At 42.2% G+C, this 27,169-nt stretch overlaps 2 protein-coding genes across 5 annotated transcripts in view; both read right to left on the bottom strand.

Moving 5' to 3' along the window:
• The window catches only part of LOC133634103 (aerolysin-like protein), a 37,746-nt gene extending 11,674 nt beyond the window's left edge, over window positions 1-26,072 (bottom strand). Inside the window, exons 1-4 of one of the 2 annotated variants that reach the window (XR_009821876.1) lie at window positions 25,961-26,072; window positions 24,526-25,018; window positions 17,126-19,160; window positions 16,344-16,405 (exon numbers count right to left, since the gene is read on the bottom strand). Coding sequence is in view for 1 of the 2 variants with exons in the window: in XM_062027106.1 (XP_061883090.1) it covers window positions 18,690-19,160; window positions 24,526-25,008 (954 nt within the window). In the remaining variant the exon portion in view is untranslated. Of the gene's footprint in view, window positions 1-16,343; window positions 16,406-16,434; window positions 19,161-24,525; window positions 25,019-25,960 lie in introns of those variants that run through there. The other variant, XM_062027106.1, reaches the window with a different exon arrangement.
• LOC133634102 (E3 SUMO-protein ligase ZBED1-like) lies at window positions 11,642-15,670 on the bottom strand. 3 transcript variants are annotated; one of them, XM_062027104.1, is made up of 4 exons: window positions 13,556-15,670; window positions 13,161-13,295; window positions 12,680-12,985; window positions 11,642-12,594 (listed from the first exon to the last, which is right to left on the bottom strand). In XM_062027104.1, exons 1-4 carry the CDS (start codon window positions 14,666-14,668, stop codon window positions 12,472-12,474), a joined length of 1,677 nt encoding a protein of 558 aa, XP_061883088.1. In that variant the 5' UTR covers window positions 14,669-15,670; the 3' UTR covers window positions 11,642-12,471. The 3 variants fall into 3 exon arrangements, with proteins under 3 accessions (XP_061883088.1, XP_061883087.1, XP_061883089.1); XM_062027105.1 differs by having other exon boundaries at window positions 11,645-12,985; window positions 13,556-14,511; window positions 14,596-15,666; XM_062027103.1 differs by having other exon boundaries at window positions 11,643-12,985; window positions 13,556-15,669.
• Window positions 26,073-27,169: the final 1,097 nt, after the last annotated feature.

Here is a 27,169-nt window from a genome sequence, read left to right as displayed (position 1 = left end):
ATATATATATATATATATATATATATATATATATATATATATATATACATATGTATATATATATATATATATATATATACACATACATATGTATATATATACACATACATATGTATATATATACATATGTATATATATACACATACATATGTATATATATACATATGTATATATATACATACATATGTATGTATACACATACAAACCCCGTTTCCATATGAGTTGGGAAATTGTGTTAGATGTAAATATAAACAGAATACAATGATTTGCAAATCATTTTCAACCCATATTCAATTGAATATGCTACAAAAACAACATATTTGATGTTCAAACTGATATATATTTTTTTTTTGTGCAAATAATCATTAACTTTAGAATTTGATGCCAGCAACACGTGACAAAGAAGTTGGGAAAGGTGGCAATAAATACTGATAAAGTTGAGGAATGCTCATCAAACACTTATTTGGAACATCCCACAGGTGTGCAGGCTAATTGGGAACAGGTGGGTGCCATGATTGGGTATAAAAACAGCTTCCCAAAAAATGCTCAGTCTTTCACAAGAAAGGATGTGGCCGGGTGTAGAAAGGATGGGGCCAGGTACACCCCTTTGTCCACAACTGCGTGAGCAAATAGTCAAACAGTTTAAGAACGTTTCTCAAAGTGCAATTGCAAGAAATTTACGGATTTCAACATCTACAGTCCATAATATCATCAAAAGGTTCAGAGAATCTGGAGAAATCACTCCATGTAAGCGGCATGGCCGGAAACCAACATTGAATGACCGTGACCTTCGCTCTGTATCAAAAACCTACATCAATCTCTAAAGGATATCACCACATGGGCTCAGGAACACTTCAGAAAACCACTGTCACTAAATACAGTTGGTCGCTACATCTGTAAGTGCAAGTTAAAGCTCCACTATGCAAAGCGAAAGCCATTTATCAACAACATCCAGAAACGCCGCCGGCCTCTCTGGGCCCGAGATCATCTAAGATGGACTCATGCAAAGTGGAAAAGTGTTCTGTGGTCTGACGAGTCCACATTTCAAATTGTTTTTGGAAATATTCGACATCGTGTCATCCGGACCAAAGGGGAAGCAAACCATCCAGACTGTTATCGACGCAAAGTTCAAAAGCCAGCATCTGTGATGGTAAGGGGGTGCATTAGTGCCCAAGACATGGGTAACTTACACATCTGTGAAGGCACCATTAATGCTGAAAGGTACATACAGGTTTTGGAACAACATATGCTGCCATCTAAGCGCCGTCTTTTTCATAGATGCCCCTGCTTATTTCAGCAAGACAGTGCCAAGCCACATTGAGCACGTGTTACAACAGCGTGGCTTTGTAAAAAAAGAGTGCGGGTACTTTCCTGGCCCGCCTGCAGTCCAGACCTGTCTCCCATCGAAAATGTGTGGCGCATTATGAAGCGTAAAATACGACAGCGGAGACCCCGGACTGTTGAACGACTGAAGCTCTACATCAAACAAGAATGGGAAAGAATTCCACTTTCAAAGCTTCAACAATTAGTTTCCTCAGTTCATAATTGTTTATTGAGTGTTGTTAAAAGAAAAGGTGATGTAACACAGTGGTGAACATGCCTTTTCCCAACTACTTTGCCACATGTTGCAGCCATGAAATTCTAAGTTAATTATTATTTGCAAAAAAAAAATAAAGTTTATGTTTGATCATCAAATATCTTGTCTTTGTAGTGCATTCAATTGAATATGGGTTGAAAAGGATTTGCAAATCATTGTATTCCGTTTATATTTACATTTAACACAATTTCCCAACTCATATGGAAACGGGGTTTGTATATATATACACACATATGTATATATATTTGAGCTGCAACTAACGATTAATTTGATAATCGATTAATCTGTCGATTGTATTTCGATGAATCTATTAATAATCGGAAAAAAGACACAAACTACATTTCTATCCTATCCAGTATTTTATTGAAAAAAAACCCAGCATACTGGCAACAATCTTATTTTGATTATTGTTTTTCAGCTGTTTGTAAATGTTGCAGTTTATAAATAAAGGTTTATTAAAAAAAATAAAATAAACATTTTAATTAAAAAAATAAATTAAAAAAGCCTCTGCGCATGCGCATAGCATGGATCCAACGAATCGATGACTAAATTAATCGGCAACTATTTTTATAATCGATTTTAATCGATTAGTTGTTACAGCCCTAATATATATATATACACATAAGTATATATATATATACACAGTATATATACATATATATATATAAATGTATATACATACATATACATATATATACACTACCGTTCAAAAGTTTGGGGTCACCCAAACAATTTTGTGGAATAGCCTTCATTTCTAAGAACAAGAATAGACTGTCGAGTTGCAGATGAAAGTTCTCTTTTTCTGGCCATTTTGAGCGTTTAATTGACCCCACAAATGTGATGCTCCAGAAACTCAATCTGCTCAAAGGAAGGTCAGTTTTGTAGCTTCTGTAACGAGCTAAGCTGTTTTCAGATGTGTGAACATGATTGCACAAGGGTTTTCTAATCATCAATTAGCCTTCTGAGCCAATGAGCAAACACATTGTACCATTAGAACACTGGAGTGATAGTTGCTGGAAATGGGCCTCTATACACCTATGTAGATATTGCACCAAAAACCAGACATTTGCAGCTAGAATAGTCATTTATAAATGATAAATGGGTTATACTTGTATAGCGCTTTTCTACCTTCAAGGTACTCAAAGCGCTTTGACAGTATTTCCACATTCACCCATTCACACATACATTCACACACTGATGGCGGGAGCTGCCATGCAAGGCGCTAACCAGCAGCCATCAGGAGCAAGGGTGAAGTGTCTTGCCCAAGGACACAACGGACGTGACTAGGATGGTAGAAGGTGGGGATTGAACGCCAGTAACCAGCAACCTTCCGATTGCTGGCATGGCCACTCTACCAACTTCGCCACGCCGTCCCTTACCACATTAGCAATGTATAGAGTGTATTTCTTTAAAGTTAAGACTAGTTTAAAGTTATCTTCATTGAAAAGTACAGTGTTTTTCTTTCAAAAATAAGGACATTTCAATGTGACCCCAAACTTTTGAACGGTAGTGTATATATACTGTATACACATATATGTATATATATATATACATATATGTATATATATATACACATATATGTATATACATACATATACATATATATATATACATATATATGTACATATATATATATATATATATATATATATATATATATATATATATATATATATATATATATATACACACACACGTATATATATATATACACATAAATATATACACACATATACATATATATATATACACACACACGTATATATATATACACATAAATATATACACACATATACATATATATATATACACATATATGTATATACATACATACATATACATATATATACACATATGTATATATACATATATACACATATATGTACATATATATATACACACACACACGTATATCAATCAATCAATCATATATATATACGCATAAATATATAAATAGATACACATAAATATATACACATGTATGTATGTATATATATATATATACACACGTATACATATATATACACACATGTATATATATATATATATATATATACACACACGTATACATATATATACACAAAAATATATACACACATATATGTATATACATAAACATATATATATATATACACACATACATATATACACACATACATATACACAAACATATATTTAAATATATACATATATATATATGTATAATGTGTGTACATACATGTATACACATATATGTATACACACACATATATATATATATTGAAAGATATATATATATATTCATATATCCATATTTTGTGTTACTTATTAATTTTCATAGTCATATTACATATAGCTAATGTTCCATATTGTACTCTTTGCTTTTCTTTTCATCCCATGACAAAGTGCTCGCACTTGGGCCGGCCTTGAAGTAGAAGGCAGAAAGGAGGAATTCCTCCTTCCTGTGCTTCCCAGGCCGACTCAAGATAAGAGACAATGAGCATGTGTTTGAGGTGAGACAAGTGAGGGCGGGGGGAGATACTGAAGAGGAGAGGGCTTTCCGGGAAGTTGCCAGATCAACTTGGGCTACGCATTTGGATGTGTTGTTCGAGGCTGGTCTCTATTCTCAAATATTTGACAATAAAATTAGAAAATACCTATTCTGTGATTGGTGTATATTCGAGATCAGTTTATGTGTCATCTAAGTAACTTGGGACTGACCAGCGTTTTACATCCCACTTGGAGGAACATCTGGTCAAACGCAACAATTTGGGGGCTTCGTCCGAGATGACACGCTGACAATTGGACCTTCTCTTGCAATCTTCTGGACAGACTCACATGGCCAAAACATAATTCAAGGTAAGCAGAACCTTTCTTTTTAGATAAAATCTGCATTAGGAGTCTGCCCAGAAGTCTGTAAGTTAAACACTGCTTTGTACCCCAGACACAGAATGGTGATTTTGATAGATTGATTGCATTTTTGCCGAGCCTGCCATTGCATTAAAATTGTAAATAGGTGGTCAACTCACGTCATTGTGTCTCGATTACCGTGACGGGCAGTTTCATTGACGAGTGAACTAATAGTTGGGTGTGGCTCACCCTGGGTAGTTGGTCGCCGCCTAAAAGAGTAACGGGTTGGATGCCCATCATATGGTACAGTAAATACTCCCCGGTTGTGAGATCCCTGTTGACATTTTTATGTGCACACAAATTAAGGATGGGTCGGAGGCCATTTGTAAAATACAATAAATACTCCCTGGTTGCGAGTTCCCTACGGCATTAACGTGTGCGTTAAAATTAAGAAACGTACGGGAGGAGGCCCTTCTGTACCATATGATAAATTCCACGGCTGGAGGCCATTTGTAATAAATACAATAAAGATTCCCCGGTTGTGAGGTCCCGGCGACACTTTAGTGTGCGCTAAAATTAAGGAAAAATAGACACAATGGCCAAGGAGTGTGACAGAAAAGAATGTGATGACGGCTGGGGAAAATGTGATGAATCATTACTGTTTAATAATCAATTGAATGCACTGTTGTCGACAATGGAATTAGCAGGTAAAGTTTAAAAAGAAAAAAAAAAAAAAAGAAAAAAAAGAAAAGAAAAGAGAACGTTCCTTGAAAGGGTTAAGAGGGAGTTTACAATACTCGAAAAGTTGTGACCTCAAACGTCTGGTAAAATAAAAAATAAAATAAAAAAGTAACTGGAAGTTTTATGGTAAAGTGAAACGCAGAGAGAGTGCTTGTGTGTGTGTGTGTGTGTGTGTGTGTGTGTGTGTGTGTGTGTGTGTGTGTGTGTGCGCTGGTGAAAATGGTCAAGAGAAAAAAAAGAGCAGGGTTGGTGCTCGAGAATTTAAGAGTTTGGCGTATGATAAAAGTAAACGGGGATTACGTGGAAAAACGAAATGCAACGAAAGAACCGATGATTAATGACAGAATTGACTGATTGGTCTTTTGCCTGCCGCGCATGCGTAAGACAATTCAAACGACCCGCCCAGACTTTGACTAAGCCACCGCCCTATGACGTAAAGCCGGAGGCGTCTTTATACCCACTTTTGACAGTCACAGGAGGAGCCCTGGTGGTCGAAACAGAAACAAAGCTCTCTGGTCCACCCCCTACTCCTGTGACAAATGAGGGCGGTGCTCACACAGCCTCTCTAAGATTGAACCCTCCTCCAAAACTAATGCTGTCTCCTGAGTGTAAATCACCTCTGGTGCCTAAGCCCCAAAATAACAGCCACCCAGCGGAAAACCTCCCGAATATACCTAATCTTACTAGACAGCAGATAATGCATGAGTCAACGCAAAACTCCTCACTTTACACGCCAGACCATTTTGTTGCCATAAACAAATGCCCTCCCCCAGTAGATGACAGCCTCTCACGTGCACATCAGACATTCTTGAACAACACACAACAGAGCAAGACTTTGTGGTTTCCTGTAACTGTTAATGGCTCAATGGAAGACTACATTGACCAACACCCACATGAACCACATGCATACAACATACGCTCAAAAAAGCTGGAGGGACACGCATATCCACTTTTTCCTGATAATAGCGGCAGATTCCAATATAAGCCTTTTGCTGTGGCAGACATGCAAGCCATTGTTGACAAACTTCCACCGGTGTCTGAAGGTGGGAGTCTTTGGCTTAACACGTTAGACAAACTAACAGCAGGGTACACTCTCTCAGTAGAAGACTTTAGAAGCATTTTGTATCGTTGTGTTTCCACACAAGATGGCAAAAATACAGAACAACAAGTAGGATTAATGGCTGAATCTTCGACCTCACCGATAACACCATACGTTACAAACATAGCTACTGCTATGCGCAGTCTCTTTCCTCAAGATGAGGATGATAAGGCTAGTGACAGAGCAGCAAGGAAGCAACTCCTTAATTTACAGATCGCTGAAAATAAAAGGTTAAAAGAACCAAAAGGTCAAAGATCAGCTAGGATATATTCAGCAGTGGGTGACCTTGCTTTTGAGTTCCAACAGGTGGAGGAAAGAATCCTCAACAGACGTGGGACCAGACGGTTGGACTCGGGTGGTGGACAACACGGTGCTTCAAAGTCAGTCCGGGGAAGAAACTGTTTTGCCTGTGACCAGCCTGGTCACTGGGCTCGAGAATGTCCGAATATTTCTGAACAGGAAAGGTCCCGGTTTGCCGGCAAACGAACATTATACCGGCGTGGCAAAGGACGCCCACCGCAGGAGCCCCAGCAGGAGATACAGACTGGCCCCCTGCTGGACATGAGTGTCAACGGACAATGTTATCAGTTTGTGATTGACACTGGTGCCACCCATTCGATTCTGAATGCAGAGGTACCAAAGAAACTGTGTGCTTCCTCTTTAAAGGTCAAAGGCTTCGCTGGGGTCACAAGAAGGTTACCTGTCACCAAACCACTTCCGGTTCAGATTGCGGGACACACACTAAAGCACCCCTTCGTGATTGACCTGCACACACCCTGCCAGATTGGTAATGACCTCCTTTACAGACTGTACCCTGACATTCAATATCGCACAGAAGGAACCTTCCTGGTGTTACCTGACGGCTCAACCACCCAGCTGCGACACCACTACCAAGGCTCCTCCATGAGCTCATACCACAGCCTGAAACAACAGGAATGGCTGACATCCAACTGCTCTAACAGTGAAAACCCTGACTGACTGAGATGCTTCCGTGTGTTCTGCCACCCGACTCGCCATATGTTATGATCACCAGTTAGACACTCGAACCAGGAGACCTTTGACTCCTTTGTATATTTATATATGTTGGAACTCAAGGTGTGGTTGCTCATGTTGACCTATCTTTGAAACAACTAGCATGGTATAAGATGGACACAATTGTGTCCCACATTGTTCCCTTGCTCTCTGTCTCGCCTACAAAACCAAAGAACTTAGGTCCAATGATAAGACACGGCGTAGCTGCCAAACATTACACCGACACCCAAATACCACATTTTCAATTGTTTAGGTTTAGCCCATGGTTATGTTAAACACATAACTATGGGCTGCACTTTTAGACACCTGTAGGCTACGAGGAGCTAGCAGCTACACAACAGCTGAGCTAAAACGACACATTACACATTTAAGCATATCAAATAATTATAGTTGCTCATTACATACACATAGTCGTCAAGACAGAAGTCTGATAGAAAGTATTCAGTAACAAACGTGTCTGCATCATTCAACTTTCTACAACATGAGCTTGACTTAATGAATTATTGGGGCCACCAGGTGTGGTAAAATTTCAAAATACTATTGATAAAGCATCCGCCATACGGGTAGTATTTTTCTAGTATTTGTGACAATATAAAATATAAGCATATTTAGTGGAGTTTGAGTTATTTGTGATATTGCTAAGGGGTCCCCTACCCTAACACCACCCCCCAGTGGACCACAGAGGCTAAAGAGACTATCATTGACCTCAAACATGACTTGTCCTCCGCTACTTGACTATTAGCTGACCTTTTTCTTAGATGTTTCTGAAAGTGATAGTATGACTAACACAGTCCTTTTTCAGAAACAGAAGGGGGTGAGTGAGGGTGGATACAGACTCCTTGGAACAAAATCGACAATAATCAGACTCTGACACATTCCATAGTTTTAACGTTTTTCCCGTGGGTAAGAAGTTATAACTAATTTTCATTTGAAAATAACAATTTTACACATCGATAGTAGTTTAGTAGATCAAATTTAGAATATGGAGGAGGTGAGGGTGAACCATGTATAGTCTTTGATTTCACTGATATGATCAATACGGTACAAGGGAAAAGGTACGTACTGACTTGTGTTGACAATCACAGTGGTTGGCCGGAAGCAACAACAGCCTCAAAAGAGGATGCAATATCAGTAATTAAATGACTTGTGAATGACCTAGTACCCCGACATGGTTTCCCCAAAAAGATTAGGTCAGACAACGGCAACCATTTAAAAAAAACAAAAAAAAAACCTCACTTAGCCTTGGTCGAAAAGGCTTTCGGACTAGAACACAGGTTTGGGGTACCATCCTGAGTCCCAAGGTAAGGTTGAAAGGATGGACCAGAATATTAAAAAGTAATTGGCTAAAATCTGTGCACAGACCAAATTTAATTGGATTGACATGTTGCAATTAGCGTTAATGATCATTCGAAGGTCCGTGAATAAAACTGTTTTACCGCCCTTTGAGTTTTTCATCCTATGAGCTGCATACAGGTCAGCCATTCACAGGACCAGCAGCCGCCATGGAAGGAGGACTCAGCGTAAAACCAAAATGGTATTTTACACAAAAAATGCAGAATTTGTGTGCCAGTTCTTCTGTACAGATACGAGGATGACAGCCCGCCACTCCAGATTCCCTTCCGGCCGCTGAGAGGGTCAAGATCTAGGTCATCAAACGCAAGTGGACGGAGCCCAGGTGGTCCCTTCAAGGTCGTGGAACGGACGTCTCACGCCCTTCGACTATCTGGAAAAGGGGACACCTGGTACCACCTCTCCCTCTACACTCCTGCTGAAGAACCTGACAGATTACCAGCGGATGTCATTGCTGACATCGCCACTACATCTGCCCCACTCGACCCCCCAGCAGCGCCTTTTGAGCCTGAGGCAGCTGAAGAAGAACGGGAGCAGAAAACGACTCATTTTTAGTGTGTGTGTTAACGAAGTAACACACATAAGGGGTGACTGTGCTAGTAACCTCTCCCCCTCTAGGTCATAGAAGAGCGAGGCTTTAATTACACACACATAATCTTACAGCCCAGAAGACGACGCTGAGAGAGAGATTTGCTACCTATATTACTCTTTTTAACTTCTATATTGTATATCCTTATTTGAGACCAGCCTTTATACTCGAAGTTATCCAATTTCTCTTGCTTGTTTTCAGCATAACTATCTGTGTCGTTATATTAAGTGAAAAGTTTGATGTTTATCCCCGTTTCGTTACCTGAATTACTCTGATTTTGATAGACAAAAGGCAGGGTTACACCCGGTAGTGTTCCCTGACGGACTGGTGCTTGGGCGTGTTCTACTGTTTTTGTGTCTCAGTTCATCCTTCCTGACGACAGTGACTGACAAGTGTCTAAGAACAAACAGCGGACTTTAAATAGACTGGGTCAAAGGGGATAGCAAGACTTATTTTTTGACCTGTGCAGTGTGATTAATTACGGGGGACACAATAGCTATTACCGTGGTAATAACCTCTATATTTGTGACGACTCAACCCTGAACCATTGGTGTCGGATGCAGACAACATACGCTGGTAAGTGGTGCCCATCGTCCCTTTTATGTTGTTTTGGGGGTTGACCTGACTGATACAGACTCTAAAGGAATTATTAAAATTAATGTCCTTGAGAGGGCGTTAACTACCTCTACACCCTCTGTAGCACCTAAAGTACCACCCCACCTTGGTGGTGTTTCAAAGGCTCTCACATCTGTGCGTGCTAATGACATCACCACCGAAGGCCTGGTAACTTTGACCTTAGGAGCGGGTACAGGTAAACCTGTGGCTCAGGTGGATGCCAAAACCTGGGTGACTGTGTTGCTTGTTCCGCCGGACGTCCTTTTCCCCACACTTACCCCGCCCCTTTTAAGTTGACTGACATAAATGGCTCAAACTGTCTTATTTCCTTGTTCTCTGAACCCACGCCACCAGGGTGCGATTTGTTGGCTAGTGTGTACCCTCCTGTTGACAATTCCACCCGACTTCTTCCATTTGTGGCCCAAAAGCTGAATTACACGTGTTTTCAATTCAAAGGACCCTCTTCGTCCCCCAACAAATTGGGTGACATTAACCCTTCCTGGTGCACCACACTGATAGATGGCTCAAGGATAGGCCCTTGGGCACGAGCTGACTTATTCTGGTATTGTGGGGAGCACAGATTGTACATTAGAATCCCAACGTTATCCGTAGGGCTTTGTGCTATGGTTAGACTGGTGACCCCACTCACCCTAGTGGGTACCAAATTAACTCCCCTTGTAACTCCTGTCTCAGCGGCCTCTCTAACTTCTCGCCGACGCCGCCATGTTTTATCTCGAAGGAGTGTAAAGGGCTCCTTTGATCTGATGAGAAACCCTGATGGTGTTTACTTTGATGCAATTGGACAACCAAGCGGGGTCCCCTCACAGCACAAATTGTGGTGTGAATCCTGTGCAGGTTTCGAGAACCTTCCTATCATTGGTGCTATTTTCCCTGTGACTGCTACTAAAAATGTAGAACGCATTAACTATGTTTTTTATAATCAGTGAAGACTGACCAACCTGACTCGTGACGCCGTTGAGGGACTTGCTGAACAACTTGCCCCGACCTCCCTCATGGCCATCCAGAACCGCATAGCCCTTGACCGCATCCTAGCCAAGGAAGAAGGTGTGTGTGTGCAATGTTTGGTGACCAATGCTGTACCTTCATTCCTAACAATGCTGCCCCCGATGGCTCGGTCCAGAGCGCCTTAGAAGGCCTCAGAGCCTAAGAACTTACTGAAGTTTCCGGTGTCTCTGACCCCTTTAAAGATTGGCTTCATAACACCTTTGGCAGGTGGTCTGACCTAATTAAGTCGGCCCTGGTCTCCATTGGAGTTTTCTTGGCCGTCATAACCTCATGCGGATGCTTTATTGCCCCTTGTGCTAGGTCTCTATGCACCCGCATCATTGTTAGAGCTGTCAAAGGTCAACCCCACCCTGGTTCTGGGCTTGCTATGTCACTGAAGGGGGTCAAGCATAGGGATGCAAATTATCGATTATTTCATTAATTGATAGTTGATAACCTTATCGATCGATCATCGATTAGTTGATAAAGCGGCGTTTTCCCCCCATCTGAGATTTCCCCTCAATAAGGTACAAAATCAAAATCAAAATTTTGCTGGTATAAAATACAAAGGACATTGTATTCCCTAATCAAATGTTTATTTGATACAAAAGTAAGTCATCTTTGTAACATGAGGAATATAATATAAAGTGCACTTTAGTCTTGTCACACATGCAAGACTTGGTAGTGGCAGCAGCCATAATAGCTAGCTTTATTTTATATAATCCCTCTTGAACTGGGAAAGGTGCCTAATGCCTATCTGTCAACTTGAAAAAATACAAGGAAGACATCCCTGAAAATTGTAACAGCAGGCAGCAAATAAGTAAGCCTGTTGGCTGTTGCAGTCTGCTGCAGAACTTCACCTTTGGACTCAGGTGAGGCTGACAAGAACTGAAGTGAAAAAACATGTCACTCACTCACTACTGTAAAGACAAGAAAAATAAAGTAACATCAAGTGCACAACATGCACAATGCACATCTTAGTCTGTCTCACAAACTATTAGAAGGCTAGCAGCCTGCAAGCTGCAACATTAATTGAATCCCTCTTGAACTGGGAAAAGTGCCTATATGACAGTCAACTTGAAAAAATATAAGGCAGACATCCCTGAAATTGTAAGTAACAGCAAAATAAGTAAACCTAAGCCTGCTGCAGAAGAACAGTCATTGATTCAACTTAACATTTGGGCTCAAGTGAGGCTGACAGAAGAACTGAATGAAAAACATGTCACTGCATAAAATAAAATAAAGTGCATGCACTATGCCCATCTTAGTTTGTCTCTCACAAACTATTAGTGTAAACATTAATGTAATAATCAGTCAGCTTGAAACAGGCTGACAACAACTTCAAGTAAACATTCCTGAAAGACAATGGTGATCGTGATAGTAAAATATTAAGCAAGCCAAGTTTAGCCAACCCTGGCTACAACAATCAACTTAATATTTAGATCATCAGGCAGGTGGACAATTGAAATTTTAACAAAGGGAAAAGTCACATTTTAGAGAAGGCTCTCTGCCTCATACATGTAACATGGCCCATGGGTACAATTGCTTATTCATTTTTATTCAAGTATATGAGCATGTCTACATGCTCAGGTGTGAGCCGTGAGCGCAGCTTGGTTACAGTAAGGCCACATGCTGAGAACACGCGTTCAGAAGGCACTGATGTAGCAGGGATACACATGTATCGTTTTGCCACTTTTGCCAACCTCGGATACCTTGCTTCATTTTTTCCCCACCAATCTGTGGGATGATTGGGATCAGAATCAAGGTTTGGCACAGCATCCTTCAGAAAACTGTCCAGCTCTCTCTCCACATCATTAGTGACCTGGTTGGTGTAGTAGGCACCCAGGAGTTGAACCATAGCAGATGTGTGTCTCTGTGGTGCAGCTTCCTGGACAGGCACGTCTGGCTGAGCCCCCTCCTCCTCCTCTCCAGTGGTACTGGCAGAGGCAGAGCTTGCTCCATCTGCTGTTGTGGATGTGGAGCTCACATCTTCTGCTTGAGCCAGTTCAAGCAGTTTGGCATTTGCTGAAATCCTCCTGGCTGGGCTGAGAAATGACAGGTGCTTGTGCCGAGGGTCCACCATCGTTGCTATCATTGGGGTTGATGTTAGGAAGTCATCAGATGCAATCTGTGTCAAATAAAAACAAATAAATAATATAACTTCAATTATTAATATAATAAGCAAGCAGTGCCACCTAACCTTACATGGGCAATGCATATTTTGTACAATGCTATGTATGTTTTGTATAGGTTATTTATTAGATGCTGCAATAATAATATTAATAATAGACATTAGCTGTTACCTTCATCCGTCTGCTCAGTGAAGCAGCCACTTTAGATTTGAATTCTGCCACTTTGCCTGAGTCTCCCTCGACTCTCTTCTTGAGGTGCACGTCGATTAAACCGAAGCTGATGGGATACGTGTTGGATATGGACACCTGAAGAAAAAAATATATATTAGTTGAGTTTAGTTCCTTTGTATAGAAAAGTTTCATAACAGTACAGATTCACAGGTTAGGTAAATAGGTACAAGGTCAACTAAAAGAAAGCTTACGTTTTCTTTCCCCCTCTTTTTTTTTACTCATAATATATGACATTGGAAATATATTACACAGAGAACAGTGATATGCATAAAGTAGCATTCAAATTCAAATGACAAAATCGTGCAAGGGGGGGGGGGGGTAAAGTAATACTCTACCTCAGTCTCTGTAGACATCACGGTAGTTGCTGTCTTCAGAGCGACTAGAACAGGGCCCATTTCCTCCATGATTTTCCAGTGGTCGTCTCTGATCTCAAGTGTCCGAGCATCAGACAGCTTGGTGAACGTGCGGTCTGATAGTACGGCGCACACCGCCCACCGCTGCTCCACCAGTCTCGCAAACATGTCACAGACTGAATTCCACCTCGTTTTGCAGGATTGAATGAGCTGGTGGCGTTCCAAGCCCATTTGGCCTTGCTTGGTTTCCAGCGCTTTGGTGGCTTTAGTGCTGTGCTTAAAGTGTTTGACCAATCTTCCTGCAGCTGCGATGACTTGGTGCAGGGTCCCAGCGAAACCATCGTTGATGGCCAGTTGTAGGGTATGGGTGTAGCATGGAACAGAGGCCCAGTCGACTCGAGGTTGGCTGTTTGCTAAGACGATGTTACTCGCGTTGTCGTGAACACAGGCTATCACTCGCCCGGTCAGCCCCCATGCATGCACAATTTCATTCAGCCGTTCTGCTAAATTATCAGCCGTATGGCTCATCGGCATACTCTCTGTGGCTAGGACTGCCGACCTCATCAGCCAGTCCTCCATGTAGTGGCAAGTGACGGTGATATAGCTCTCTGTTGTATTTGACGTCCAACAGTCAGTGGTTATTGCTACATGCGTGTTGGCCAGTCGTGCTTTCAGCTCGGCTTTCTTTCTTTTGTAGCGAGCCTCTATGCGGGTTGTTATTGTTTCTCGAGAAGGGATTTGGTAGTCTGGCTCACAATAGTTCATCAACTCACGAAACCCCTTGCCATCCACAATGCTTATAGGCAGCATATCCTTTTCAACCATGTTGCAAATCCTCTGGGTGATGCCCTCTGCCCGTGCGTCATCACACACCGCTTTTCTTTTGGAAAACGCTTCGGCGACGGAGGGCTGGCCTGGCCGTGCTCCGCCTCCACTCTCTCCTCCAAGCACAGCGGCATGTAAACTTTTTAGGTGGTAATTTAACGAACTGGTTGAATTGTTGTACTTCAAAACAGCCTTACATATTTTGCACGTTGCATCGTCCTCTTTTAGGGTGAAATGTTCCCACACAGCACTTCTCTTGCGTCGCTTCATGTTTGTTTTTCTTCTCTCGCATGTGGACTCTCATGTGTACAGCGGACATGTAGGGCTGGTCACGTGATGGTGTTGCTGCTTGGAAAAAGTACAATAAGCAACAACTCCCTCGTGTGGACTAGCGAGGTATAAACTCAGCATTACCTTCACACAGAAAACCACCGCACCGACCGTGACAGAACGGAATTGTCAATTAATTGAAATCGTTAATTTTAATCGGGTAATTTCTTAACGGCAATTAATCGAAAATCGATTAATTGTTAACATCCCTAGTCAAGCATAGTGGTGACTTTCAGGGACCGTTAGTTTCCTTCCCTGACAATGACGACATTGACGTTGACTCCCTCCTTCTCTCTCCCATGTAACTATGGTTTGATTGTTTATCGATAGCTTGCTCGAAAACCAAAACAGCACCTACTTTAATGTAGGGAGTGCTTTAGAGGTGTTGCTCTCGTAGGAGAGATCTTTTGGATAAGATCTGAAGGGGGAATTGAAAGATATATATATATATTCATATATCCATATTTTGTGTTACTTATTAATTTTCATAGTCATATTACATATAGCTAATGTTCCATATTGTACTCTTTGCTTTTCTTTTCATCCCATGACAAAGTGCTCGCACTTGGGCCGGCCTTGAAGTAGAAGGCAGAGAGGAGGAATTCCTCCTTCCTGTGCTTCCCAGGCCGACTCAAGATAAGAGACAATGAGCATGTGTTTGAGGTGAGACAAGTGAGGGCGGGGGGAGATACTGAAGAGGAGAGGGCTTTCCGGGAAGTTGCCAGATCAACTTGGGCTACGCATTTGGATGTGTTGTTCGAGGCTGGTCTCTATTCTCAAATATTTGACAATAAAATTAGAAAATACCTATTCTGTGATTGGTGTATATTTGAGATCAGTTTATGTGTCATCTAAGTAACTTGGGACTGACCAGCGTTTTACATCCCACTTGGAGGAACATCTGGTCAAACGCAACAATATATATATGTATAATGTGTGTACATACATGTATACACATATATGTATACACACACACATATATATATATATATGTATAATGTGTGTACATACATGTATACACATATATGTATACACACACACACACACACACATATATATATATATATATATATATATATATATATATATATATATATATATATATATATATATATATATATATATATATATATATATATATATATATATATATATATATATATATATATATATATACCAAAGACTATAAAAATGGGACCCATTACCTTCCTGTGTATAATAAACAATAAACAATAAATTCACCATCAAATCAGTGCAATAATGTGAATCATAACCAATCTGGTTTTAAATCAATAATGGAATGACTATAGGCTTAAAACATGAAACACAATACACAAAAGGGAGAACGGTTTAGCTTATAGCACATTTACCCTGGATAACCTTATCCGGCTTAGTGTAAACGGGGCCTAAAACTTCAGGAATCTTTCTTGAAGTTGTAAACAGTATACATTGCTTTGCTTAACATTAGCAATCATGCAATACATGTCAAGATACCTCGAAAACCGAAATATAGACAGCCAGGGAGTGCGGACATCAACAGAGAATCGCAGTTACACACACACTGTGCCGTTAGAGGTGCATGTCTGATGCAAGGGCTGTTTAACACCTTACTTACGTCACGACTCTGGAGACCGATGAGCCTTGTCAGCAGGTTTATTGACATTCAAAAGGGTGAAACTAAAAAGACAAACAATACAGTCAATATATACACATGTTATGAAAATGTATACATATATATTCTGTAATGCTACCTTACGAGGCATGAGAAGGTAAACAAAGGTGAATGTGTACTACGACGCCATCTTAGATGACATCGAACATTATGGCTAATGAGCATGACAAAGATCTCATCATACATCACAAATCGTAAATTTAGGTAGAAATATTTTAGACAAAAACCAAGTTTCAAAGTTAAACTTATGACACATACCGGAGATGCAACCTTAAACAAAAGATATATGCAGTATTTCTTCGAAAATAACCACCATAAAGTACGTGCTGGCACCATAGATTTATTTGCTTGGCTTATGCAACTTCCAGTCAATAAAGTTTGATTCAATGTACACACTTCTGAAAGATGTAGTAACTGCCCTGACCACACGATGGCAACAAATACACATGTAATAATGTTAATTAAATAACAAGCAATAAGTATAACACACTTCAACAACAAGAGTTTATAACTTTTAGTTGCAACAGAACACACAATACACACATGCTAAATGGCGGCTAACGCAATCGTCATCTCCAGGAGCCAGCGTTTTTTCACAATCATCAACGGCGCTCTTCAAATCGGCAAAACACATTCCAAAATCCGCCAGCTGGCTCATTATAGCTATCGTACATAAATATACAATTTAAAAATTAACAGTCTTTATGATTTAATCATGTACTGACCTGGAAAACAGAATAACGGAATCAATGAATTTAGGAGTGAACCGCCATTTTCTTCCCCGAATCTCGGTCTGAGGGAAGAGGGAGGGGTTGCTCACCTTCCGCTTGACTTCCGTTCCCTCTACATTGCCCTTCACAATAAGAGTAGCAATCACAAACACCGAGCTGGTTATTTCCGGCATTAATATAGTAATGTGTAAACTGATACACTCATTTAAAATTACAGGTGGGGACCAGGAATAAACAAAAATAACTTAATGTCCTCACATTAAGGTACCTGGTGGTGACACACATCCAGGTGAGTCTTCCAGGCGGCTCCGTTTGGAAGTTGGCGTCTTTGTGGGCTTTCCCGTGACAAGACGACCGAAGCACTCTTCAATTTAGTGCAAATTTTGATATTTTAGTTTGTTGTTTGCCTATTTTGCCTAAGCTTACTTTGGCGGATGTTTGAATACATTTGAATTGTTTTGACAGCCTTGTGAGCCGCTTGACTGTTTTTTCCACGTCACGTACGCTCCCGCGAGACTACAGCATCACGTCAGCCGTCCTTCTGTTGTTAGTATGTGATTTATTGCGTTATAATATCCATCTATCCATTTCCTACCGCTTGTCCTTTTTGGGGTCGCTGGGGACTGTAGCCTATCCCAGCTGCACTCGGGTGGAAGGCAGGGTACACCCTGGACAAGTCGCCAGCTCATTAATAAACTTTTTTGTTTGTCAAACTGTAATGTTCCAAGTTAGCTATGGCATGAACAAAATAGCCCAGTGATAATTTTTTTGCCTCTGTGTTTTTGAGAAATGAAAGATTAACAGCGACTGACTAAGTGCTCTTGGGCGCCCCTAATGGACACATTTATGTACTGCAGTCAATTTAATGGATGGATGGATGGAAATTGAATATTCAAGATTGGCTAAATATTTGAAAATGTTTGATTGGCCATTTGGGTCATGGGACAACATGGTAGTGTGAAAACCCAAGAAGAAGATGAAAACCTGCGTTAAATTGTAAAAAAAAAAAAGAAAAAAAGACACATATATATATATATAAAGTACACAACATATTAAAACAAAATCATGAAGAAGAAACAAATACAAACAACATCTAATTAAAGAAATGTGGTACCATTGGCGTTACTTGATGTTTTGATGCCTAGTTCAGAGATCACATTAGGACTGCATGTCCAACTTTCACCCATTCGTGGCACTAAAGTGTTGGGCATAGAGTTATATAAATCGGTGTGCATGATCATAGGACGGTCCTAAATCAGTGAGCCGAATTTAATGATATTTGACCGAATTTTGACCTGTTGGTGGCGCTAGATGACTGGGTTTAGAGGTCTGTAAATGAGTTGTCCAAAACTTTCAGCCAAATTTCAGCACTTTCTCTCAAACTTCATAAACTTCAATGGCCGAGGTAGTACACTCATGAGTAAAGCAGGTTTATGATGATGATTTATTTATCTGTGACAGTCAATCACTTAGCAAGTTCACATGGCTCTGCATTAGCAATCAAACCAATGTTATGCAATCAACGTAAAAACTGTGCACAGTAAGATGTTGATGCATCTTATTCAACATTCATGACTTTATCAGACTCAGTGGTTTTCACATTCACTGCAGTGTAAGCCACACCGGTGTAGCTGCCAGTGGATGCGAAGTCCAGCTGGCTGCCATTCAGGCATGTGATTTCCACGGTGGCCGAGTAGGGGAGGTCGATGACTGCTCGTCCCACTGACAACTCAACGCTCACGGTCTTTCCTGCCGGGACCTTCACATCCACCTCATCTGATTCCGTTATGGTCTCTTCATAGGTCATTGCGGAGGTCGTCTCAGCTCCCAGGGTCAAGCTAAACCCACCGGACACCTCCACCAGATCCGGGATCCCTGCTGAAACGCTCATGCTGACGGTGGACTCAATCTTAACGGTGGTGCTCCAGGATTTAGACTTGGTCACAGATCTGGTGTAGCTACATTTCTGCTCTTGAGCCTCAGAGGTGTCGTTGTGATAAGACACCGATTTGATGTATTCTTTGTTGACCTAGATTAAACAACCAACCACACACACACACACACACACACACATACACACACACACACACACACACTTGCTGCTTGCTTGCTTAGGCGGTCCATCGTAGTCGAAGATGACGTAGCTTCCATTTTGTTGCTCTGGTCGGTGGCTATCGTTGCTGACGACGATGCCACTCCATATGACTATGAAGTCCGATCCTGGAACCACACGTCCTGCCACAGTGGGGACATGTCAGGCCTGGATCAGGGGGCTGGGATGGTTCTGGAACTGCATGGTGGTGTCTTCGCCTTCGCTGATCCCTCCGGTGTTGGTTCCGACACTCCTCCAGATACATGACCCCGTCATGGCATAGCGAGCGCCACAACGATCGATTGGCTGCAGCTGTCTCAAGTTCGTAGGGTTTGATGTTGCACCTCTTCAATATCCCTTTCAGTTGGTCTTTGTACCGCAGCTTTTGTCCTCCGGGCTTTCTGCTGGCTGAAAGGAGCTGACCATAAAGCATCTGACGAGGCAAACGGTGTCCTGGCATCCGGATGGTGTGACCAACCCACCGGAGTTGTCGCTGTGCCAGGGTGGCCTCTATGCTCATGGACTCAGTGCGCTGTAAGATGTCCGTATGAGGAACTCGATCCTGCCATGTGATGCCAAGAATGCGTTGGAGACATCTGATGTTAAATGCATCAAGGCAGCGGATGTGTCTGCGGTATATTGTCCAGGCTTCTGACCCATACAGCAGAGTTGAAACACACACCGCCCTGTAGACAGACACTTTCGTTGAGGTTCGAAGGTGGTTGTTTTCAAACACCCGGGAGCGCAGTCTTCCAAAGGCAGAGGAGGCTGAGTTGATACGAGCCTGGATGTCATCATCGATCTGGCATGTTGGGGTCAGAGTACTGCCGAGGTAGCAAAATTGCTCAACGAGTTTGAGGGGTGTGCCGCTGATGGTAAAGACAGGGGGTGTAGGGGATGGGGACCTCTCCTGGATGAGAACCTCTGTTTTCTGGATGTTGATCACCAGACCTAGTGAGCGGTAGACTGATGACATGGTGTCTAGTGCATGCTGCATGGCATCAGGAGTGTGGGCGAGGAGTGCGCAGTCGTCTGCATATTGCAGCTCCTGGATGTTGGTGCCTGACATCTTCGTCTTTGCCTGTAGGCGCCGGATGTTGAATAGGCTCCCATCCAGGCGAAACTCGATGGAGACACCACTATCCTTTGTGATGGACTGGCGGAATAGGAGTGTGGCTGCTGCCAGGAAAAGATTGAAGATCGCTGGGGCCAGTACACACCCCTGCTTCACCCCTACTTTCACTGGGAAAGAGGGGGACTGTTCACTGCCTACAAGTACACAGGCCTGCATACCATCGTGAAACTGTTTTAGGATGCTGAGAAACTTGGGGGGGACACCAAACTTCCTGAGGATGCTCCAGAGCAAATCACGGTCAACTGTGTCAAAGGCCTTGGTGAGGTCAATAAAGGTAATGTAGAGGTCCTTGTTTTGTTCCCTGCATTTCTCCTGGATTTGACGGGCAGCGAAGATCATGTCTAGTGTACTTCGGTTCTTTCTGAAGCCACACTGTGTCTCTGGGAGGATGCCCTCTGTTAGAAATGAAAGGCGAGAAAGCATAATTTTCGCAAGTATCTTGCCGGCCACTGAGAGAAGGGAGATACCACGACTGTTTCCACAAGATGATTTATCTCCTTTCTTCTTGTAGATGGTGACAATGTTGCTGTCTTTCCATTCTTGAGGCAGGGCCTCCCTGTGCCAGATGGCTAGTATGAAATGAAACAGCTTCCGCTTCAGTAGATAGCCTCCCTTCTTCAGTATCTCAGCCGGAATTCCGTCAGGGCCAGGGCTCTTGTTGTTTTTGAGGCTCCTGATTGCAGTAAGGACCTCACTGAACATGGGGGGATCATCAAGGAAGGGAGAAGGCGGGAGATCTGGGAGTGCATTGAGCACTGATGGATCAGAGGGGTTTATTTTATTGAGCAGTGAGTCGAAGTGCTCAGCCCAACGCTCAAGAATTTGTTGTTTATCTTTGAATAACACGTGTCCGTCTGCGGATCTTACTGGAGCGATGCTTCGCTTTTGTGGGCCATAGATGGATTTTGCAGCAGCGTAGAATGCGTAGGTATTATTAGCATCTGCATATCCCTGGATCTCCTGGGCTTTTTTGAGCCACCACTCATTTTCCATGAACCGCAGTTGTTTCTGTGTCTCAGCTCTGGTTGTTTTATAATGGTGGAGGAGTGATGGAGAGTGAGGGTTGGAGAGCAGGGCAGCATGGGCTTTGCGCTTGGCGTCCAGCAGCTCCTGTATTTCTACCGAGCTGTTGTCGAACCAGTCTTGATGGTGCTTCTGAGTAAAGCCGATGGTTTCAGAGGCAGCTTGATGTAATGTTGACCTCAGTTTTGCCCACTCACTGTCCATGTCACAGGTGGTACCGTAATCCTCCAAGGTGGAAAGCCCCGCAGCTAGCTTGCTGCGGTAGTGAGATGTACACTCTGGAGAATCCAGGGCCCTGCAGTTCAGTCGCTTTCTTGGCTGCTGTTTCTTGTGCGGGGGTCGGATTTTCATCCTCAGCTTGGATCTGATCAGCCGGTGGTCAGTCCAGCATTCAGCCCCACGTAAGGCCCTGGTTACGCAGACGTCTTGTCGATCTTGTTGTCGTGTAATTATATAGTCCAGCAGGTGCCAATGTTTGGACCGTGGGTGCATCCAAGATGTTATGTATTTCTTTTTTAACTGAAAAATTGTGTTAGTGATGAGAAGTTGGTGCTCAGAGCACAGAGAGAGGAGTCGAATGCCGTTGTTGTTTATTTTCCCAGATCCATGAGGCCCGATTATTTTAGTCCAGAGCTGGGCATCTGTGCCAACTCGGGCATTGAAGTCACCCATGAGGACAAGCTTATCGGACTTAGGGACTCTGGATAGGGCAGCCGCAAGAGACTCGTAGAAAGCATCTTTGATGTTACTATCAGCATCCAGGGTAGGGGCATACGCACTGAGTAGCGTAGCAAACCGGCCTTTCACCAGGGGGATACGCCAGGTCATGAGCCGCTCACTGATGCCTTGGGGGGACTCTGGGATGTTATTGAGTAATTTGCTTTTTACAGCAAAGCCAACTCCATGGAGCCTACGTTCGCCTTCCGGGAGACCCTTCCAGAAGAAGGTGTAGCCTTCACCGACTTCTGTCAGGGAGTCTTCACCCGACAGCCGAGTTTCGCTGAGTGCTGCGATGTCGACATTGTATCTCTTGAGCTCATGTGCAATGAGCGCCGTCCGTCTATGAGGTCTCTCCGTCCCATCCTGCGTGTCGAGGAGGGTGCGGACGTTCCAGGTAGCCAGGTGTATAGTCATATGCTTTCCTTTGTTATGTTTTCGACCGCAGTAGGGGATGCCTTGGTGGCTGCGGTTTGCCACCCAGGTGTGAGGAACAGACAATTTTTGGGTCACCTTTTCCAGACCCTTCCCCAATTTGGGGTGAGCAGTGCGGACCCTAAATAGGGCTGCTCAGTCACATGGGCAGCTGCCGAAGGAAGATCATGTTCCTGATCCCAATCTTCACAACGACCATCACACCCATGCCGCCTCTGTGCAGGATTCAAGCTAGGAGCTCCCAGTCACATCCTTGACCTGCCCCCGTCGCTTTATCCTGTCGCCAGAGGACTTTTCGGAAGAAGCTGAAGCCTGCGCAAAGAGTGTATTTGTGTGAGGGATGGTGCGCGCAGTTCCTTCCCCCACAATCTTGGCCACACCCACCATATTCCAGTGGCACGAGAAAAACTTGAGACGACCTTCAGGTGAGTGCAGTTGCAGGGGACTGCCAGAGATCCGGTCTGCTGGAAACCTGCCCATGTGTGTGTCCCCGGAGCACAGATTTTTCATTTGGGGTTTACTCCCGTAGCCATACTGCCTCCCGGTTTTACCCACATGGCTGTGGGGTGCCTTCAGCACATTGCTTTTCTGTCAGGGTGTGCTCCCTTAGCCTTTGCCTAAATAAGCTGACCCACAAGGCAATGGGGCTATTTACCCATAGTTGGGGCAGGGTTGACGGGCGTCAGGGCGTGTTCCACACAAAGGTGGGCCTATACGCCACGTCTCTGGGGCCCACTGCTGCTCCGAGATCCCCTTCAGTTTAGTTCGGGGTCTGCAAAGACCCTTATCCGTCTGTGGCCACGAGGAGGCACTGAAGGAGTCTTGGTGGTGGAGAGGCTTTGTACCAGCAGGAGGAGACTTACACACTCGGCTCCTCTTTTCACCCCCCGAAGGGGGCTAGCTGGCGGCGGTAGCTGTAAGCAGAGAGTAGCAAGCAGAAAGCAACATGCACTATCTACAGACATCTCTCTACTTCTACTGCACTAGACGCGTCACACACACCCTGTGTGGAAACACACACACATACACACACACACACACACACACACACACACACATCAACACACACACACATAGAAAAAAACAAAAAAAAAGATGTATAATGTTTAGGCAACACACAACAAATACTCAATAACCAGTACAGAAAATACCAACTTATATTTAAAGTGATAAGGTAAATGGAGTTTAAAAAAAAAAAACATTCTTACATAGATTTGATATTTTGATATGCATGTGTTGACTTTCTTAACATTTAGACATTGACACTATATTAATGGGGGAGAAATTTGATACTCCTATTGTCCATCCATCCATCCATTTTCTACCGCTTATTCCCTTCGGGGTCGCGGGGGGCGCTGGAGCCTATCTCAGCTACAATCGGGCGGAAGGCGGGGTACACCCTGGACAAGTCGCCACCTCATCGCAGGGCCAACACAGATAGACAGACAACATTCACACTCACATTCACACACTAGGGCCAATTTAGTGTTGCCAATCAACCTATCCCCAGGTGCATGTCTTTGGAGGTGGGAGGAAGCCGGACTACCCGGAGGGAACCCACGCAGTCACAGGGAGAACATGCAAACTCCACACAGAAAGATCCCGATTGAACTCACGACTACTCAGGACCTCTATTGTATTGAATAAAATACATTACTGTCAACCCTATATTAATTTAAAGTATAATGTTTTTATGTTGGGTGCCAACAAGCATTTGATCAAAACAAATCCTTATTCATTCTTCTTTCTAAAATCACCTTGTACAAAGGCATATGGATAAAACATATGCCTTTGTCAGTGATAGGAAAGAGGAAAATTACGTTGCAATTTCTGTCCTGGACACAACCTACTACAAAAAGGGGTGCTATTCATGCATGAAAATTATCCCATTTCCATTGTTTTTTGGAGTTGATAAAGAAAGAACTGATTGAAATGTATTGCACTTATCTTGCCGTATTCTGACTCATGTGGGCCACACATAGTACCACTCACCTGGGGTATGTACATGGCCAGGCTGGGATAGGTCATGTTGGTTAGCACAGACGACTTGATGGCATTGATGAAGAGGAATCCCATACAGTCGATGTCTTCGCCAGATCTCCCCTGCAACCCCAGGCAGACTCCAGACCCAATGTTGATAGAGTACTCGGTCTTCAGGGGCCAGTCGGTCATGTACTGGAAGAACTCGCGTCCAGTACTCGTCCAGAACCTGATGCCACCTAGACGTGTCCCGGCACCGTTACCCCAGAGGGACAGCTTGGTGATGCGCTCGCCAAGGTTAAACGTAAACTCATTGAAAGTGTACGCATTTCCAAAGGACTGCACACGCCCATCGGTCAGCTCGGCCCGTACTGCTTTGATCATCCAGCCGCCCACTGCCACTCCAATCTTCTTAAGGGTGGCACCGTTGTCAAGGCCAGTGAAGGCAAATGGAGCGCCTCCCTGTCCACCAATGAGCAAGAGTGTAGTTGCCATGTTTAATAACCTGAAAGAGAAATGTTCAACAATATAATCACAATTACTGGAATTCCTGAGGATTTGCAGTAGCGTGAGAAAGTTGTATTTTCCATGTCAGTGGTTAAACAAACATCTATTGTTTACCAGCTGGGCTGTCGATATCTACTCTACTTTCAACTCACCTTCCTGATACCCCAGAGACACACAAACCAAGAAAGCAGTGACAGCTTGGGTTCTGTAATGTGGAGGTTCTTCTGGAGATGCGGCTTGCAAGGTGAAGGACTTACTTACACTACCGTTCAAAAGTTTGGGGTCACCCAAACAATTTTGTGGAATAGCCTTCATTTCTAAGAACAAGAATAGACTGTCGAGTTGCAGATGAAAGTTCTCTTTTTCTGGCCATTTTGAGCGTTTAATTGACCCCACAAATGTGATGCTCCAGAAACTCAATCTGCTCAAAGGAAGGTCAGTTTTGTAGCTTCTGTAACGAGCTAAACTGTTTTCAGATGTGTGAAGATGATTGCACAAGGGTTTTGTAATCATCAATTAGCCTTCTGAGCCAATGAGCAAACACATTGTACCATTAGAACACTGGAGTGATAGTTGCTGGAAATGGGCCTCTATACACCTATGTAGATATTGCACCAAAAACCAGATATTTGCAGCTAGAATAGTCATTTACCACATTAGCAATGTATAGAGTGTATTTCTTTAAAGTTAAGACTAGTTTAAAGTTATCTTCATTGAAAAGTACAGTGCTTTTCCTTCAAAAATAAGGACATTTCAATGTGACCCCAAACTTTTGAACGGTAGTGTATTCATAAAAAGAAGAGAGTTCTACGGTGAGAAGTCCAATACATTCTTTGTGAATTTGGTGGAATTAATGCACAAATACAAAACCAAACCAGGATAGATGTAGATGTGGCAGGAACAGACTATGAATCATCTATGACAAGCTGTGCATACTCACAAGTTGAAGAGTGGACAGATGATATTAGACACCTAAGAAATGCAGGGACTCTCTGTGGTCGGACTAATAATGAGATCTATTGGAACCTTCTGTTTTTTTATAGGCAATGAGGTTGGAGTTGCAAAATTACCTGAGATTTTGTTAAATGGGATGGGTTAAGAGGCTCAGGATGGAGCCAAGGGGGAAAGTCTGACGGGAAGGCCCATCATCTCTGGGTGTGGCTTCTCATCAGAGGGAATATTGTGTAATTCTCTGTAGAGTTAAATTATCTTATCTAAAAATGAGTTATTTGAGTCAATAGCCTCTTTTCAATTGAGCCATGGCCAAGAAAGGCATGTAGCTAAAAAAAAAAAGACATTATCTACAACATTAAGATATATAATGTCTACATTGCAATAACACATAAATACCAAATAATAGAACAGGAAACAGATATGGGCAATGATGAGGTCACTCGAAACACATTCATATTTAAAGTGTCTGTGATATAGTTTAGAATCAGAAACTGTGATAAACTTATCATGTTTTTATACAAGGTGACAGCATTTTTATGTGCCATTTCAACTATTAATATGTTCTTTCCAAATTGTATCTGCTTTTATATTTGAATATGTTTCTGCACTGCAACGCTGGTTGAGAATAACATTTAATTCTCGTGTGTATATGTACATGCTCTCAAAATGACAAAGGAAACATGGACATTGAATATGAATTAGACAAAAGTCTATAATATATGTAAGGAATGTTCTGTATACATTTCCTGGATGAGGGGGAGGAAAAGACTCCAAGTCAATTTATTCCAAACAGATATGATAATTACCAATAAACATACACACAAGTACGCACAACCACACACACATATATATATATACACATACATACACTGTATATACACATACATATATATATATATATATATATATATATATATATATATATATATATATATATATATATATATATATATATATATATATATATATATATATATATATATATATATATATATATATACACATACATATATATATATATATATATATATATATATATATATATATATATATATATATATATATGTATATATATATGTATATATACTGTATATATACATATAAATATATACACACACATACAGTATATATACATATACGTATACGTATGCATATATATATATATATATATATATATGTATATGTATGCATACAT

The sequence above is a fragment of the Entelurus aequoreus genome, linkage group LG18 (assembly GCF_033978785.1).
Source record: "Entelurus aequoreus isolate RoL-2023_Sb linkage group LG18, RoL_Eaeq_v1.1, whole genome shotgun sequence".
Classification (NCBI taxonomy): Eukaryota; Metazoa; Chordata; class Actinopteri; order Syngnathiformes; family Syngnathidae; genus Entelurus; species Entelurus aequoreus.
This window is presented reverse-complemented; position numbering and strand designations above follow the sequence as displayed.